The sequence below is a fragment of the Musa acuminata genome, chromosome BXJ1-5, assembly GCF_036884655.1.
Source record: "Musa acuminata AAA Group cultivar baxijiao chromosome BXJ1-5, Cavendish_Baxijiao_AAA, whole genome shotgun sequence".
In the NCBI taxonomy this organism is placed as follows: Eukaryota; Viridiplantae; Streptophyta; class Magnoliopsida; order Zingiberales; family Musaceae; genus Musa; species Musa acuminata.
Genome location: NC_088331.1, coordinates 47,966,921 through 47,984,765, shown reverse-complemented (window position 1 = coordinate 47,984,765; position 17,845 = coordinate 47,966,921). Strand labels below are relative to the sequence as shown.

The 17,845-nt window shown below is 46.5% G+C and overlaps 3 protein-coding genes across 13 annotated transcripts; 2 read left to right on the top strand and 1 right to left on the bottom strand.

The window, feature by feature from the left end:
• Positions 1-249: 249 nt before the first annotated feature.
• On the top strand, positions 250-7,436 carry LOC135674837 (ultraviolet-B receptor UVR8-like). 4 transcript variants are annotated; one of them, XM_065185062.1, is made up of 11 exons: positions 250-652; positions 1,405-1,478; positions 1,596-1,680; positions 1,912-2,040; positions 2,140-2,370; positions 2,533-2,772; positions 3,853-3,896; positions 5,385-5,567; positions 6,378-6,468; positions 7,019-7,062; positions 7,147-7,436. In XM_065185062.1, exons 1-11 carry the CDS (start codon positions 382-384, stop codon positions 7,267-7,269), a joined length of 1,515 nt encoding a protein of 504 aa, XP_065041134.1. In that variant the 5' UTR covers positions 250-381; the 3' UTR covers positions 7,270-7,436. The 4 variants fall into 4 exon arrangements, with proteins under 4 accessions (XP_065041134.1, XP_065041133.1, XP_065041136.1 ...); XM_065185061.1 differs by having other exon boundaries at positions 2,527-2,772; XM_065185063.1 differs by lacking the exon at positions 7,147-7,436 and having other exon boundaries at positions 265-652; positions 2,527-2,772; positions 6,914-7,051.
• A 221-nt stretch (positions 7,437-7,657) lies between these two features.
• LOC103986112 (uncharacterized) lies at positions 7,658-11,040 on the top strand. 8 transcript variants are annotated; one of them, XM_065185060.1, is made up of 9 exons: positions 7,661-7,799; positions 7,879-7,979; positions 8,060-8,149; positions 9,000-9,487; positions 9,580-9,918; positions 10,019-10,325; positions 10,517-10,614; positions 10,694-10,803; positions 10,869-11,040. In XM_065185060.1, the coding sequence occupies exons 1-9, from the start codon at positions 7,663-7,665 to the stop codon at positions 10,873-10,875; spliced, it is 1,677 nt and encodes a 558-aa protein (XP_065041132.1). In that variant the 5' UTR covers positions 7,661-7,662; the 3' UTR covers positions 10,876-11,040. The 8 variants fall into 8 exon arrangements, with proteins under 8 accessions (XP_065041128.1, XP_065041132.1, XP_065041131.1 ...); XM_065185059.1 differs by having other exon boundaries at positions 10,517-10,624; XM_065185057.1 differs by having other exon boundaries at positions 10,694-11,040.
• Positions 11,041-11,850: 810 nt separating this feature from the next.
• LOC135674838 (uncharacterized) lies at positions 11,851-14,280 on the bottom strand. Its single transcript, XM_065185065.1, has 3 exons — positions 13,438-14,280; positions 12,979-13,350; positions 11,851-12,730 (listed from the first exon to the last, which is right to left on the bottom strand). The coding sequence occupies exons 1-3, from the start codon at positions 13,726-13,728 to the stop codon at positions 12,083-12,085; spliced, it is 1,311 nt and encodes a 436-aa protein (XP_065041137.1). The 5' UTR covers positions 13,729-14,280; the 3' UTR covers positions 11,851-12,082.
• Between the last annotated feature and the right edge of the window lie 3,565 nt (positions 14,281-17,845).

Sequence of the window (17,845 nt, the reverse complement as noted above, 5' to 3'; positions counted from 1 at the left end):
CGTCACCCACCGTTCGCGTCCAATCGGAGATGCCACGTGGGCGACCGGTGGCCGCAGATGCCGCCGCTTTCCCCGAGGTGGGCCTGTGGGCTTCCAGAAGCTTCTTGCAAACTCCTGGCTATAGTCGATCCACTTGTCATGGCCCACATCTCGGGGCGTCCTACGTGGACAGCCTGGTGATGCACGAACGGATGCGGGCGAATTAGGGCTGTCCTGGCCTCTTTCCCCCCCTTGGTCAGTCTTGGTGGTCGTCGAGTCCTCTTGTTGGTGCAAACAGCAGCGGAGCTCCAGGTCGACGTCAGGAGATCGAGGGAAAACGGAAGCCGCGAAAGGGAAGAGGAGATCGGTTGATAGAGCGATAGGTGGATTGGGAGGAGGGAGATGAATGTTGGGGAGGAGGAAGGAGGCGGAGGAGGAGGAGGAGGGGAGGAGATGGAGGAGGATGGGAAGGAGGAGATGATGGTGGTGGAGGAGACGATGGAGGAGAAGGGGAGGGATAAGACGGTGCTGATGTGGGGTTACCTCCCTGGAGTGTCGCCGCAGAGATCGCCTCTGCTTCACCCGGTGGCCGTCCGAATGCCGGATTCGCCCGCAGGAGACCGGTGGCGGGACGTCAGTGGCGGAGGATGCGGATTTGCCATGGCCATCTCTGGTATTGACCTCTGCCTCTACTCTCTGTCTGCCTCTTCCGTTTCGTTTTTGGTTCCTTTCCTGTCAGAGACGAAATCCTTGATCTTTAGATGCTTGTTCGTGGAGATCTGTCGGGCTTTTAACTTTGCAGCCCTCATTTTTTTTAAACGAGATATATTTTTCTTCCTTTGCCTTTGATGAAGTTGGCTTTCCTCATCTTGATAGCCTTCGTTCTTTGAGTTGCATTCTTCTCTTGGCCATCGAAATGATTATTTGGAATTCGATTGCCTTTCCTTTTTTAATGTTTTCCATTATTTTAGATAATATTTGTAAGTATTTTTTCCTTTATACCATATTAAGGCATGTCTTTGATGATAATAATGGTCGCATGTCTTTGATGATAATAATGGTCTTCTTATTGTCCTTTGTTTATATCCTCACAAGCAGGATAGTCTTTGTGTGGCTCAGAGTGGTCTTAGTTTCTCGTGATTTTAAGTAAAAACTTTATTTATCTTAATTGATTTAAGCGCAACTTAAGTGCTGCTGAAAAACAGTTATTTGAACGATAACATTATAATCACAGTTGGGAATGCTTTTCCATTTCAATGGCAATACCAATCCTTTTGAAATTTGGTGTCGTTTTTCTTAAAAATCTGAAGACCTTGTAATCTTTGATAGTAACGTAGCCTTAGAAATTTGTTTGCTGATTGATTTTATTAGAACTGAATGTTGACCGAGTAATGACCTGTCACGCCGTCTTCTCTCTTGTTTCAGAGTCAGGCAAGCTATATACATGGGGTTCTACCGATGACATGGGTCAAAGCTATGTTACATCGGGGAAGCATGAGGTAGTCATGCCATCTTTTGAATTAACCAGAATTTTGTATATTTTTTTTATTTACTTCTTCTTGTTTGAAAATTGGATTTATTTTTTAATGAATAAATTTCACATTTGCGTTTATCAGGAGACTCCGGCAATATTTGACCTCCCAACCGAGGTGCCCATAATTATGGCAGCAGCAGGATGGGCTCATTGTGTTGCAGTCACTGGTGATATGCCTATTACTTCTTATTGATATCTGATCTTCCTTATCTATTAGGATAAAAGTACAAAATTGAAACATTGCGATGGACATGATCCATATTCTTTTCATATTTTCTTGAGAGTAAAAAGAGTGTCGTTGTCTTGGATCAAAAGATATATGCTTTATTATGCATAATCTTACAAATATACCTACCGTAGAGCTTTTTGGAAACTTAAATTTTACCTTCCTAGGCCAGCTCAAGGAGAGGTCTACACATGGGGATGGAAAGAGTGTGTGCCTACTGGCAGGATCACTAGAGATCAGTCTTCCTCTGGTGGAACCTCAGAAAAAGAAGAAAGACACAGTGGATTGTTAAGTGATCAAGGTAATATGAGTTCTTTTTTCTGAAGATTCGAGATAGAAAAAGAAAGCTTCATTAATTTGACATTATCTTAGATCCGTATTTGTGGTTTCTCCACGACAGTGAGTCCCAGATCACAGGGCTCAAGAGCTAGTGGAACCCTGTCAGGTTTTGATAGTAGAGGTGGTGATGAGAATACGAAGCGAAGAAAGTTGTCTTCAGCTAAAATGGGACCCGAAAGCTCATCCTCTGGTGAAGAAGCTCTTTCGGCACCTCCATGCCTTGTAACTCTTAATGTAGGTATCCATATCACTGGTGTTGCTGCTGGTGGACGACATACACTAGCATTGTCGGGTAAGTCAATTTTCTTGAGTAGAAGTTTTATACAGTTATCAACTTTTCTATGTATTTCAGTAGTTTGCCTTTTTTTTCACTTTTTTCTTTACTGTTCTGATTAGGTTTCTAACTTAAAGGAGAACCAACTACTAATGAGTTGAATTTTTTGCAAAGTTTCAGATGTAGGTCAGGTGTGGGGTTGGGGCTACGGAGGAGAAGGGCAACTTGGTTTGGGTACTCGTATCCGGAATGTGTCTTCTCCTCATCCTGTACCTTGTATAGAATCAGCTTCTTTCAATAAAGACCGATCATCACCAGCTGCCAAAGGGAAACAAAGCTCAGATGGACAGGCATATAAACTCATAGGAAGCTGTGTGAAGGCCATTGCTTGCGGGGGTCGTCACAGTGTTGCAGTTACAGGTTAGCAATCATTTGCTACTCCCTATCTGCCACAAAATTTTCCATCATTGTCTCAATTTTCTAGTGATATTTGAATTGTTTCTATCAACATATTATTAAAAATCATTTCTTTAGTTCGAAAAATTGAGAGGATTATTCCTGCATTCTGCTTATGTAGATACATGCATTTGTATATGTGTGTGTGTTGTGTCAATTGGACAACCATGCATGCATGATGTACAAATTGTCTTTGGCTGACTACTTTGACAGTAATAAGTATATGTGAAGATGAAGGTAGGCAGGTATTTAGCATATCACAACATGTTAATTTTTGGCAACAATTTTTTTTGTCATACTAGCAGCAAAGGAATAGGCCTCTGCCTATTGCAATGTGTAAATGGTTACTAAAAATTATGCTTTAATGAAATAAAGCAAAGCAAGTTGATTTAAAAGGCAAATTCATATGACAGATGAGAACACAGACAAGGTGAACAGCTTGTGGATTAGCAATTTGAAGGCAAGATTTAACAAGTAATCGTAAAATAAAATTGTTATTTCCTATATTTTAGCTATGTTCAGTTTAGTTAATTGTTTGAGTACGGAAACTTGATGAACTATTGTTATTGCAAAGGATGGAGGCAAATTTGTGGCTTGATGTTGTAAAAATTGGACAGAGGATGAGAATATAGGATCTAGCATGTCTTATAGCAGATCATGAACTAGTTCCAAAGCTGACAATTACATGATGGGGGTTGAATATTTTAAAGGTAATTATTCTTAATGACAACAAATTTTGTTCCGAACTCATGCATATTTCTGCTGTCTTTTATGCATATCCCTTTTCTAACGAAAGATCTCTCTTCACTTTACAACTTGCATATGCTCTACCTTCAAAGCTCTAAAACTTTGTACTCTTCTAACTGTTAATCAATTCAATTTATATGTTGTAATTCTTGACTAGAATTTAATCTGCATCCAGTTTCTAGGATGTCAGATAATGAGTTGGCAGTAGCTAATAGATGTTCCATCTCCTCGCACGTCTTGATTGATCATTTTTCTAACTGTTACAGTTCCATTCATTATTATATTTTGCACTTGCAGATACTGGAGCCCTACTTACTTTCGGATGGGGACTTTATGGCCAGGTTAGCCACCACTTTATCTCTTTTGCAGATTGATTGATAATCCAATTGATGTTACGGCATTTTTCCTCGTGATTATCAATTTTTATTGGAATTTCGTAGGGACTAGGGACTATGATAGATATTACCTATTATTAAAGATATTCCTGCTTTATTAAAGAGGGCAAGAAGTAGTGTTCTTATTGTCTGCTAATTGTTAAAATCTAGGTGTTTTTATGTTCTTTTGATGGTAAAAAAGGGAAAAAGGAGGATAAAAACACGAAACCAATGACCCATACATGCACACACAAACACATAGCAACTGACTTGTATGAGCCGGCTGATTGATTGATGGCCAAGACTCTGCAACAGTATTAACAAAGAAATGATGTCATCTTAGGTTAGAAATGCTTAATATGCTGTCACTACAGGTGACACACAGTTGTTTTGTTACTTTATTTTCTTACATTAATTGAGGTTCTTTACAATTTTGATGTGTAGTCAGTATTTTGCACTACTGGATCCTTTCTTTAGTTAGTATCCCATCATTGTTAAACAAATCATCAATTTGTTATTATGTTGATGCCTCATTTATCCTATTCCTTCAATCGATAGGTCATTAGCACTTGTGGTCCGAATGTGCAGCCATACTTTTTCTGCCAGCTTCACAATCATAAATTCTATAACTTGTCACGAGACTGTTAGTAAGCATGTCCATACAAACAAGCACATAAAGAAATGGTGGCTTGTGTATTCTGCAATCAATAACTGAACAGTGTATTCTGGCACATGTGCTCATTTTAACTTACATCATCCTGGTGTAGTTTACTATATTTTCACCTTTGAAATGAGAAAGATAGTTCATGTTATTGTAGTGAACATATCGATGCAAAGACATCCTCACATGTCTCCTGATGTTAAAAGATATTTGTTTTTTAGATATACCAAGTGACTGTATAAAAGGCTTTCTACTTTCTGGAGTACGTTGCCTTTTCCCTGGTCATCTAAGTTAACTGTAATCCAAGGTTGTATTAAGACAGTTTATATGTGATATTTCAGTAGATTATTTCTTGACATTGTCATAATTCTGATCTCAAATCGAGTTCAACAACCAATTCTATTCTCATTCATGTTGGATATGGTAGTGTGGGTAATGCTACCTTTTTATTGTCTTAATGAGTCAGTATAGAAATTCACAGACATGGAAGGAATTGCTGGTTTGGAATATGATAACCTTGTAATTCGGGTATCTTGCTCTTCAATCTGATTCTTTTTTAGCTTATCCTTGCTCTATTTTAAGTATTAACTGCTCTCCAGGATTGACATGTAGGAATTGTAGAAAAGATGGAGAAAAAGCATTGTAATGTTGAAGATGAGGTCCACTGTAACATGGGAAATTGTCTTTGTTTTATATTGACTGTGGATTTACTTTTCAATATCTGAGGACAGAACTAACTGATTCTTGTCTTTTCTTTTTCTTCCTTTTCCTTCTTATATTCCACCTTTTTTCAGTGTGGACAAGGAAGTACCGATGATGAGCTGAGTCCAACATGTGTATCATCACTTTTGGGTGTCACAATACAAGGAGTTGCTGCTGGCCTGTGGCATACAGTATGCACATCTGCTGATGGTGGTGTGTATTCGTTTGGTGGGAATCAGTTTGGGCAACTAGGAACTGGTTCTGATCAAGCTGAGGTCTGTCTTCGTTGCAATTCTATTGCAATCTACTCTTACATTCTTTGCATAATGGCAAGATGCAATGTCTCATGGCTGCCTATTGCAGCATGCCAGGAGTTTATTTGCAACTACTTTGACTTCCAAATTTAAAATAGAAGAAATATGGTGGAAGCTGTAAATGTTCAAGCCTCTTCGGCATTCCTCCCCTCCTAATTTAAACCCCTCTTGGCACTACCTGCATGTGGAAATATAACAGACCCATGAAGAAAATAAAGGATAAAGGAACACTGTGATAAACTCTAAAGTACCATATGTAGCTTGCAGTGGCACCCAACATTGTTTTTTTTTTTTTTTTTGAAATGTTCAACAGATGCACTGACAGCTGGATCTTTCCATTTTAGCATGTTCCATTCGGACAAAAAGAGGAGTTACATGTATCACCAGAGACCTAAGCATGCTCCATTAGTGGACAGATTCCACACAGAACTTGAAACCTGTGCCCTCTACAATTTGACTTATTTTGATGAAAAAAAGGAACCCAGTGCGCTAATCATATGCAAAGCATCCAAAAAGAAGCATGAAATTTTGCTAAGAAATGGGTCGGAAATATGGTAAAGAGCAAAGCTGCTTTTCATAGATCAAGTTCTTTAAATTTTTTCCTGTAGGTTATTTTATAAGCCATAGGTGTAACTAGAATATATCTGGCCGAAGACAGGAACTATAACTACGGCCATTAATTTGGATTATGTTAAGAACTTTAGATATTTTTGAATAAAGATGACTTTCAATGATTTGATATTGGTGCTCATAGCATGCTTGTGGTTACAGACTCTACCCAAGCTACTGGATGCTCCATGTCTGGAGAACAAGAACGCCAAATTGGTCTCCTGTGGAGCACGTCATAATGCCATGATGACAGGTATTACCTTGAGCCCATCTTATCATGCTAGTTTGTCCTTTAGACTGCTCCAACCCATATGCGCACTCCACACTTGAATGTTATTGTGGAACCCAAACACATTCCAAAATTTTGCAATAGAAACTTATGTCAAATGTAATTTAAATGGTGGTTGTACAATGTCTCCCCCTCACTCAAGTGAGATGTATGTTAGGCATATTAACACGATAAAAACTAAATAATTTAATTGAAGAAGCAATTTCCCATGTTTCTGTCACAAAAGTATCTACTGATATTTGTTTAACATGCTTAGAACAAAAGTTATGCAGACAACCTCATTCCAACTGTCATGTGCTGCTTCTACAATATCAACATAGGTGTTTTATCAGAATTGGCGAGCTTTCTTTTTTTGTTGTTGCAGTTTATCTTTTTAATTGGTAGTCATGCATGTCCTTTCTTCGTGAAGCACTTCAGCCATAACTAAACTACATCAGCGGATGCCGCTTCTGGAACATCTCTTTGTGAGCTTGAACTGACAAACTATGTGATTCTTCCACTTGTGGCGTTGCAGATGATGGACAGGTATTTTGCTGGGGATGGAACAAATATGGTCAGGTATCACATATCTCGTGCAACAAAAATCCTGCTTCAACCTTTTGTTCTTGATTTAGGTTTAGTGTTTTGTCTTTCTGTTCACAGCTTGGTTTAGGGGATGCGATCGACAGAAACATCCCTGCTTTGGTTCCTATGGAGAACCTCCGGCCCAAGAACGTGTCATGCGGTTGGTGGCATACCTTGGTTCTTGCTGAATCTCCAACATGAGGCACATTCCTTTGCAGAAAATCATTGCAATTTTGATAGAATCATTAGTCTTTCAACCATATGCATGTGTACATATCAGTCGATCGATGGGCGTGCATGTAAGCATTCTTTCGGTGTTTCCTGGAAGCCGCAAGCAATTTCACTCGTATACAGTACTGATTTAGTCACAGAGTTTGGTATTAATGTTCTGGCCTCGAAGACAAAGTTAGTGTAGCGGATATAATCAGGGAAATCGGTCTATTTCTAGACTGCTGCTCTGTCTGTCTTCCTGTTGTTGGAGCGATCAGGCAGAATGTGGTTGCTTGGATTGTGCCATGGTAACTTAGTTTACGGCAGTGCCGAAGTGCATCAAGAATAGCTTGATCAAATTCACAAGTAGCAGCTGTTGTGTATATGGGAAAGGAAAGCTTGATCCTTGAAAAGTTTTCATGGTTGGCCATTCGTTCATGCTGCAACATTTGCAGGCCCCTTTTTCAAGTATCCTCATGCTGCTGCAGTCTGTTGGCTTTACATCACCGGAGTACGCATAGGCATGCGGCAGAAGCATTTAGCTCACTTTCCCTTGAAACCTTAGTTATTATCTGATTAAGAATGGTTGATTGTGTCCAGAGTTGCAGTGGCAGCAAGTCAAAAAGGATCACGCTTGCAATTTCTACTCTACATGGATCACGCTTGCAATTTCTACTCTACAGCAAAGACGGATGACATGGGTAAGTAGAGTGTCTCCAGACCTAATCATAAGTTGTGAAGAAGCTGTGTGTGCAGCCTATTATTATTCCATTGGATGCAGAAGGTTTAGGTCGAGTGTCGGTAAAAGATCGCTCTCACCCCCGTCAACCGTGGCTTTTGGTTGAGCAACCACTCCGGACATTTTCTGATGGTAACACATCCCAAACTTACATGCTTTGATGATAGATTCGATTAAGTAATCTTAAACTAAATAAAAAGGTTTTTTTGTTCATATAGGTTGAATATTTTTTAAATCCTCATCATAAAATTTTCAACGAGTTTCTTTCGCCATTTATTCTTAAGAGAAAATAATAATAATAATAATAATAATCAGATAAAAAGGTTGGTTTAAAGTCTCCTTACAAGTTTTTAGCTCCCAACACAATAATTAGGACGAAGAGTGGCGGCATACCGTATGATCAAAAGAGCCGCACAGGTACATGATAACAACATACAGAGTTTGATGTATCATTTGATTCACCAAAAGGGGTTGTTGTTATTAAAGCAAAAGATGGATTCTCTCCTTAGACCAAAAAAATCATAAACAGGCTTTGGTTTCTGTAATCTTCCAACTTGAGAGTGAAGCAAAGGCAGGCAGGTGCTATTATGCTCAATCATAACCCTCTTAAGGAATTCTGTTGACCTAAACTACTTTTCTTTTTCTTTTTTTTTTTTGTTTACTGGATTGTTAATCCACCCATCCTCATCTACTTCACGTTAAACCTCTGTCATCATCATCAATCTGTTAATTTTGATTTTATCTTTCGTTTTTTGTTGCTGACTTTTACATTTTTAATCTCGATTTTTATATATATCATCAACTAGGAAGCAATAATCCCTCTAGCCATCGATGGAGAGCTTTCATGCACATAAATGTTACATTCATTTAAATATATTTGCGCAATTCTTTCGTAATATAATTTTTGATTGTGTGGTTAATCTCCTTCGACGTCACGTCCGCTCCCTGCGATGCAAAGTAAACTAATGGTGTCATCAACCAGCCACAGCCACATGGCCACTCGTCCGAGATCTGTTGACCCAACCCGGACTACTCCACTCATTCAACCGCCGTAAATTGGAATGGCCCGACCATTTCCGGCGGACTCAAGCGAGCTTGAAGCTACTTGTGGCCGCGGCGAGTGGTAGCATAATTGTTCCTTCCGCAGCCCGCAAACCCACTCCCCCCCAACGCACCCAACTGCCCTCCTCTTGCTATTTCAAGCCCCCTCTCCGCTTACACTTCCGCCGGCGCCCGGATCGAGAAGAAGCGTTCCTCCGGTTGTTTGCGTGCGTGATGGCGAAAGAGTACCGAGGTGAAGAGCTTTGGCTGCCCTCTCACTTCCTCTGCGATGCCTTCTTCCTCGAGGGAGGACCCAAGAACGGTGGGGAAACCGTCGACGACGTGGCTGGGCTCGCCCAGCAGATGGCTCGCTATTTCCTTCCTTGCGCCCACGAGGACGCCCCCGTTGCGGCTCCGGAGCATGCTAAGGTAGAGAGCTGTCTCTCGTGTCGCCGGTTTTTCTTTCTTCCTCCGCTTCAGATCCAGTGATTTGGAGGGGTTGGTTTTCGTCGCTACCGCAGGCCATGGCGCGGTCGCCGCAGTCCACGCTCTGCGCGTGGTCCACCTCCAACAAGGGGAGCCCCAACGGCCCCTCGCTGGTGTCGTCGCCGCCGTCCTCGTCCCCGCTGGCGCAGCGCAGCAAGGACGACCCTTGCGACCTGCTCTGTGAGGCGGCGGACCAGGTGATGCTGCTAAGACGGCTCGGCGATCTCGGCCGTCACCGTACCGTGTACGACCGTGGGGTCCTCGGTCCGCCGAGGCTGCCCTTACCGGCTACGTTCGCGATCTCGAGGAACATCGATGACGGCTACGACGCCTCCACGCCGGTTTTCACCCTTGAGCAACTGCAAGCAGCTCGAGTGAGTCTCATACTCTTTCATTCCATTGTCCCCCCACCCCCCCCCGGGCTCGTGTCTGCTTTGTTCTTATGGTCTGTGGCCTCCGTTACTGTTGTGTCAGTTTTACCACCTAAAGCGTCAGCAAACGATGAATCAGCAGTTGTCGGCGGCATGGGGGAGGCAGAGCAAAGCCAGATGTTGCGGTGGACGGGACGGGGAGGGCCGGTGCGGGTGGCCTTTGGATCTGTCGCCCTCCGCGTGGCCGCCACTTCGAGAGCCACAGCTGCCGAAGCAGCGACCGCCGCAACCAGTGGCCGGAATGCCGACCTTGTTCCTCGACGGCTCCCACGCGCGGAAGGAGCCCATCGGCACCGGCGTGTTCCTTCCCCGGTCCGTCTGCAACGTGCTCGACCCGAGGAAAACCACTGGTAAAGCGCTGCGCCACATCGATCTCCTGGGTCCGAGGATTCTCGTGCCTCTCTTCTGCCGCATTCCTCCTCTGTCCTTGGTCACAAACAGTGCCAGCCATCTGTTGTCTTTAGCGCATAGCGTCGTAACACCCTCAATCCTCCTGGCGTCATCGCCTAATATCATCTTTGCGGTTTCGTGATGTTGGTAGGTCGTCCGACCGCGCTGGTTCCTGCGAGGAAGGTTCAAGCTTCGAACCTGAACCTAGAGGTGTTAGCAGGACGGCCGGCCTTCCCTGGTCGCCTTGTGGTCGGTCATGGTAATTACTGTCCTGATGCGTTTGTGTCCGTCGATTGCGTGCGTAATTATCTTTTCGTTTGTCCGGCAGATGCTCGCATCCGTCCAAGCAGCGCGGTGCCATCGCATCAGACCAAGAAGCACCACCACCTCGGAGCCCAGCCGACCGCCGCTGCAGCAGCAGCAGTCGTGGCCCACGAGGTTGGACTCCCCCAGGAATGGACCTATTGACTTGCTTGCGACTCACTCTTGATGTTTTGCGTCAGCTCTTAGCATAGCGCGTAGGAGAGAAGGAAAAGATTAGTGTCTTAATAGGAGCAACAGCAGTAGGGAAGGAGGCGGCAGCGTAGGCGGAAATAATCGTCATGGATGTGTCATTGTGGCGAAGAATCAGTGTGGGATCGGTGTTTTGCGATAAGAAATTAACATCCATCCCTCCTTTTTGTTGTCGCTCGCCAAACCACATCGATTGTGTGTCTTCTGCAGCAGCTTGTCTTTGAATACGAGTGTTCTCGAGCGATGTGCGGAGGCGATCGATGCTTGACGAGCCAAGGCAGCGTGGGGTCTTGCCGTGCGTGGTGCTCTCGAGGCCTTCGGTTTACCCATCCGTCTTCTCCGTCCTTTCCGCCCCGGTCAAATCGGCTGCAGTTACCATCGGACGGCAGTGCAACCGCGATCGGTGTCCTTTCTGCTTTACCTTCTCATGACTATGCATTCGTCGTATGCGAGTCGTGGGCGCGTTTCTCGCCACCTTTCGATTCTGTAGATGCATGGCCGTGGTCCGTTGAAGGCAGCCATGAATGCCCGCTCCGTGGCTCTCGCCGTCGTCACGTCGTTCCCGATGCGTACGACGCAAGGCATTGCCCTGTTCGGTGCGGTCCACGTGACCTCGCAGGTCGGGGGACCAAACCCGGTTCATGTAGTCGACCATCGATTGGACCAAACGCAGAGATGTAGTCGACCATCGATGGATTTATATGACGACGGTGGAAGCAGTCGGCTGCCGCGGCAGCTGGCTCTACATGTTGGTCAAGGGCGGCCGCGAGTCACACCGACCGCCCCATATGTTTCCCATGGTTGGTGAGCTACTAACTTTTGGGCTTCGTCGCGCGTCCATGCGTACAACAAAGACGAAGGGTTGAGGACTCTGCCCTGTGGAGTTGATCGAAATCGATCACGTCCTACCATCAAATCTTGTTTTGGATGTATCCATCGTGTGGATGTTCCTTGCCGAAACGTGGCCCAAGATTGTTGGAATCATTAGGTTATTCAATTACATCCGAAGTTGAATGACTATAAACGCATAACATTTACATGTTGGAGACGAGCTTTGGACATTGCCTCGATTCATCCGAAATTGATTAGACCGGAAGAGAGAGATGGAGAGCTTCGCCTAATAATAATCCCCAGCACTCCAAAATTTGTCTACATTGATGCAGTATTTACACTGATCAAATCACTCTCTTCACTGATGCGGCAGTCATTGGCTCCCATCCTCCTCCTCCGTCGACGTCGAGTCCGATTCATCTACGTCGACCGCTGCCACCTGCGAAATCCCGATCCTAGCGACGGCCGGTTGGACCCTGAAAGGTGGACGCGCACTCTTGGTGGCCGCCGCCGCCACTCCGCCAACGTCACCGCCCTCCTTCTCCTCCTTGAGGTCCGCCGGAGGCAAGAAGCAGTCCATGGAGAGCCCCCATATGTTGAAGTCCACCTCCTCCACGGTCCACGTCTCCTCCATCCGCGTCCGCGTGTGCCCATCGCTGGTCTCGCCGAACCGGAACAGGGACACGCTGGTGCGCCCGGCGTGGGCGATGTTGACGCCGTCGATGGGGTGGTAGTCCTCGATGAGCGACTCCATGGTGGTCTCCCAGTACACGCTCTCCTGGACGGCGGACTTGATCCGGAGGAGGTGGGAGTCCTCGAGCTGGACCAGCAGGCCCGTCCGCTGGCTGAAGTAGCCCCACACGGTGTGCCGAATGATCTCCACGCTGCTGCTGCTTCGGGCTCGCAAGGTGGCCGCTTCCGCGTCCAGCCTCAGCACGAAGCAGTCCTCCCCGTTGATGGTCTTCTCGCCCAGGCACACCGAGTTGGCGAATAGATTGGCCGTGCATCTCGGATCAAGTCCCTGTGTCAGACGACGAAGAAGGTGTGTGTTGGATTTGGTTCTGTATTAAGCTCAGCTTTGTCATGCATGTGATGCCTCACATAACATCTCCCAGCGACGAACACCGCCATGTGGTGTCCGTCTGCACTCAGCACGTGGAATCAGAACATGAATGTGTTCCAGCCTTCAAACGAAAGGGACCGCCGTGGCGTCGTCTCCTAGTTTGAGTCAAGCCGGTGGCGACGAGCGAGAGAAACAGAGATACGAACCTGAAGAGATCTGCGCAGGGGGCGAGGTGGGCCACGGGAGGCGTGAGACTGGTGCCATGGGGTTTGCCTCCACGCCACCTTGCCGTCGCTCCCGGCGCTGATCTTGCACCCCGACACCATCAGCTCCAGGCACCACAGGTCTGGCTTCTTCTGCCACAGCACAAAGCCGCCCATCTCGCCGGCGCCGCCGCACTTCTTCGCTTTCTTGCCGTCGGTGGCGTCCCCGTGGCCGCCGCCGTTCCCCTTGGGTAACTCCGACGCCGTCATCCGGACCTTCCCCATGGCGTACATGCTGTTTATCGCGTTCAAAGCTTGCTCCCCTCCCGACGCCGCGATGTACTGCTGCACGATATATTTAGCCATGGAGACTTCCTGCCATTCGCAGTGCAAAAGGGACGAGGCATAAGACATCAACGAAACAAGACGTGATTGCGAAGAAAACGTTGGTCGGAGTCTCACGATAGGGTCCTCCTTCATGTCGCGGATGAGGGTGGATTTATACGCCTGGACGGGTAACGGGACGAGCGGCGCACCGATGACGCCGAGCATGAGCTGGAGCTCCGCTCCCCGGCCGATGGGCGACGGCGGGGATCGGTCGACGTGCGGCCGCACCCAGGCCTTCACGTTGGTGCAGAGCGTCTTGCTGCTCTTGGAGCTGTCGCCGGACAGGAACATCTCCTCCGGGATTGGCACCTCCAGGACGGTGTCCAGTCCATCTTCCCGGTCCAGGTTGGGCCACAGCTTCCTCATGGAAAGAAGGAAGGGAGAAGAAAGAAGCCGGAAAACTTTAAGCACTCCTCCTCCTCCTCCTTGGAAACTTCCTTGCTACTTCCTACCGCTGCTCTGTTCTCGTTTTCTCTTCATAGGATGCTGTCGTCGGCCTCAGCAAAAGGCTTGCGGGGTGGCGAGAAATAGTATAAGAATGCGATGGGGCCATGTCTCGGCTCATCGAGTCGTGGCCGCACGCTCCCTTTTGCCGCATGCTTCAACCTCTCTCGCTGACTCTTCTCCACGCAATCTAAACAAATCTTTGAGCTCTGCTGAAATCTCTCTCGGCAATAAGTTTCTTCACATTTCTAATTTAACAGGATCACACAGGAACGATCTGTAGGCCCAACATGCTGCCGTGGTTGTCGGGACCTGCACCAACCACGCCCCCAATGGACAGCTCATGTTCTTAGATCGATCCCAGCAAATCACCGACCTTGTTTGCGTTCATGTCGCTCGTGGATCAGCGTCTGCCGCTTCAATTTATAGTGACAACACGAAGGTGTAGCTCGCACCACCAACAGGATTTTGCAAAGAGACATGCATGCGCTGTGAATCATATTAAGCTCAGATGAAGCTTGAGCTGCTCTCTTTCCAGGGCCTACGGTTGATGCGTTGAGAAGACGTCATTCGAACATCGAACCATGGGGAACTGATGAAGCAATAGATTATGGCGGCCGGTTGACATTGTTGCACCACCTGTGTTCCTTGAGAACCACCATGTTTAAGCCATGCACGTTCTCCTGCTGTATAACATACATAGTTTACTTGGTTTTGTCCTCAACAACTTCATATATTTAAAGGATCTCTACAGGAGTTGATGGCCCGTAGGATAGAAACTTGTTAGTGTTTCTTCTTCAACGGATAACATATTGTCTTACAGGGAGGGGGAGAGCAAATTTCTAGCAAGCAGTTACGTGTTGGTGTTTCATTGGCCAAATATCTTGAGAGACAATAGGGATGCTACATAATGCAGGCGGATCGGTACAGACGACGATGGTGATGCTTTATAGAGTTGTCCATGAAAGGGAGATGGTGGATACGTCTCGATTACTGCTTGTCATGATCATGATCCGCAACTGGCTTGGAGATCCGACAGAGTCGAGGCCGAGAGATAAGGTTCAGGTTTGTCCTGTTTGTTTCCTCCTGTCAGAGCAGAGCAGAGCAGAGCAGAAGATGGTGTCCGGGGGACCTGTATACCCTAATCAATCATATTAGCAGACAAGGAAGGATGAAAGAACACAAAGCATATGAAAACTTGCACGCAGACCAAAGAGGAAATTGATGCGTGCAAGGAATCCGAATGCAAAGTTCTGGTTTTGCCGCTGGTCACGAGCCAGATAGCTCCAAGAGAGTAGTAATGTTAGAGAAGGTAATCGCTTGCCATATTTCCATACTGTCAAAAAGTAGTAGCTGGACACTGTTAACAAGCAGAGGCAGAGAGGATGAAACCCTCAGAAATCCCACACGGTTATGTTATGATCAAGCGGACTCGGTGCTCTTGATAGCAAGATTCAACTTGTTGTCGTCAAGCAGAAGCATGCTAGAATGCTCACTCCCTTCTGCAACACGTGAGCCACTTCCGGCGATCGACAGTGATACGGCTGCATGACCCCATCGGTCGATCTCACCTCTCGTGCGTGTGGCAGATGGCACAGGGAAGCTCCTCCGGGAACATACGTGCATGGCACATGCCAGGATCTAGTATTTCGAGTGCCGAGATCTCTGGGAGCCGCCATGGACTCTCTGGCTAGAAAATGATATGACGTGGGAGTGAATCCACGTACGACGCTTGGCCCAAGATCTGCTCGGCAGCATCGTCGTGGCTCAGCCCATGAGCCATCCATCCATGGCTGGAAATCAAGTAGGCTGCTGGTCGATGGACCATGCTTGGATCTCTCGTGGAGCTGTAGGAGGGTGTGTAGTAGTAGCTCGAAGAGAGCGTGTTCATAAACAAGGCCAACAAATCTTCGACGTATCCCTCCAAACACCATCCGCAAGTTGTCTTTGCGTGTGTGATAGCATACAGGACGACGGATTCCCAGTCTCCCTCCGTTTGTTTATAGCCTGTACTCATCATTAGGTTGGCATCGGACAGAGATAGCATGTGTCATCCTGTCGTTCCCTTTTGTGCCGAAAGATCAGCTCCAGACGATTGAAAACAACAAGAACATGTGCAGTACCAGCCTTGCAATCTTGGCCAATTACCTTTTAAGTAGAGCGACCAAATACTACATGTATCATGTGAGCGCTGCAGAATCAGATCAGGAAAGCGAATCTGCATTTGCTTTAGTACTCATTAAACAAAGGATGCAAAGCTGGCGACGATCATATCATCTTGATTGCTGCACTATCGGATTGAGTTTATACTAGCCAGCATCCGACATCTCAATAATCAGGTTGATGAGATGATGATGATGATCCATTCGGGTTTCTTTTGTTGCTTATTGTAATCATCATCGTCGCAGAGCCTACAGCTTTCTTCACGCTTATAATCAAGCAACGTTAGACCCTCCGATACAAAGCAGCAGTGTTCGGTAATCCACCTCGTAAAACGTTTCGTGATCCTTGGGGTTCCAAGTGGAGGTGTTTTCTCAGAGAGGAAGACTGTAACAAGGAAGGATGGCACGCTAGAGACAGAGATTGTTTGCACAGATGATGGCCATGTATCACGAGCTTCCTCACGCTGTAAACAAACAGCGCGATGGTCATGGGAGTTCCCACATCTATTAGTAACTTAAAGAGGGAAAGCATATCCTTACATGTAGAAAATGATAAAAGGTGGTGTAAAGGACAACCCTCACATCATTAGCAATCAAGGGAAAAAGAAAAAGAAAAGCGAGCTGCAATTGCTGAGAGGAGGGGGGGTGGGGGGAGGGGCCCTTCCGGTCGACCCACCCCTGGCATCTTCGGTGCCCACTTCAATTCATGCAAGCGTTGAAGATGGACCACAAGAAGCAGGAAATTAGGAAGCGAGGCATTTCTCTGCAACCATTTCAACATTATCTTACCGGCGTCGTCATGATGGCACACCGGAAAAACGAGGGATGGAAGTTGTCGGAGAGCCTCGCTTTCCTGCTCGAAGCGCGAAAGGGGGGATTGTCTTCATCACTGGAAAGTAATGGTGATGATACAAAAGTGGTGGGCATGGAAGTTGTGAGCTAGAGTGAGTATCTAGGACGCGCAGCGGCATCTGGTCGTTCGATGGATGGCAACGGAGGACATGGGCTTTATTGCAGTGCATGTGCGAGGGAGAAGCGACTGGTTGTCCCACACCCACAACCTTCTCCATTTGCAGAAACATGGCAGCTGAAACTTGATGGTGCCTCAGGCTCTGCTCGCTCCATCTCGGAGGAAGACATTCAATGTCGGGAAGACATACGCTGCAGGATTCCATGGTCGTGAGGCCCAGCGGTGATAGAGCCGGGCGACAAAAGGTTGCTGGAACTGGCATTCGTGTCCAGCCGAGAAGGCACCATGACCACCGCGCGAGCGTACCATGAATCCACCATTTCAAATCAACTCCGACAGCACCGGCCACCACCATGGACGCCGCTTTAATGATTTCACCACATTTGAGAAACAACTGAGCGATAAGGGACAAACAACAAATTGACCCGCAAAAGTTCCATCTGCACTCTGTAGTCACCTTGCCGTCTTCCTCCACTTAACACTGCCGACAAACAGGACGCAACAGTAATCTTGCGAATGTTGAATCTTGTTTGGACTAAGAACGCAACGAAGCATAGGGTTCACGGTCTCCAAATCTTCATGGCAGCAGGCGTTTTATATTATGCCGACACAGTCACAAGTCCAGAGCACAGTAGCTGAAATTAACAGCACCAGCAGCCGACTTACGATCGATGCCGCGGAATGACTCCAAGGAGAGAAACGAAGGGAAGGAGAGGAGTTCGAGAGACTGCAACCCCATGTGATTGCCTCAGGTAATTAACTTGTGGTGACGTGAAGAAGCATGAATTGTATGTGCGGGCTTTTTGGTAACTTCACCATAAACTAAACGTCACAGGAAGCTACAGGCATCGGGCGCGAGAGTCTTTAAAAGGGCACATATTCCTGGTTCTCCAGGGGGACACCTCTC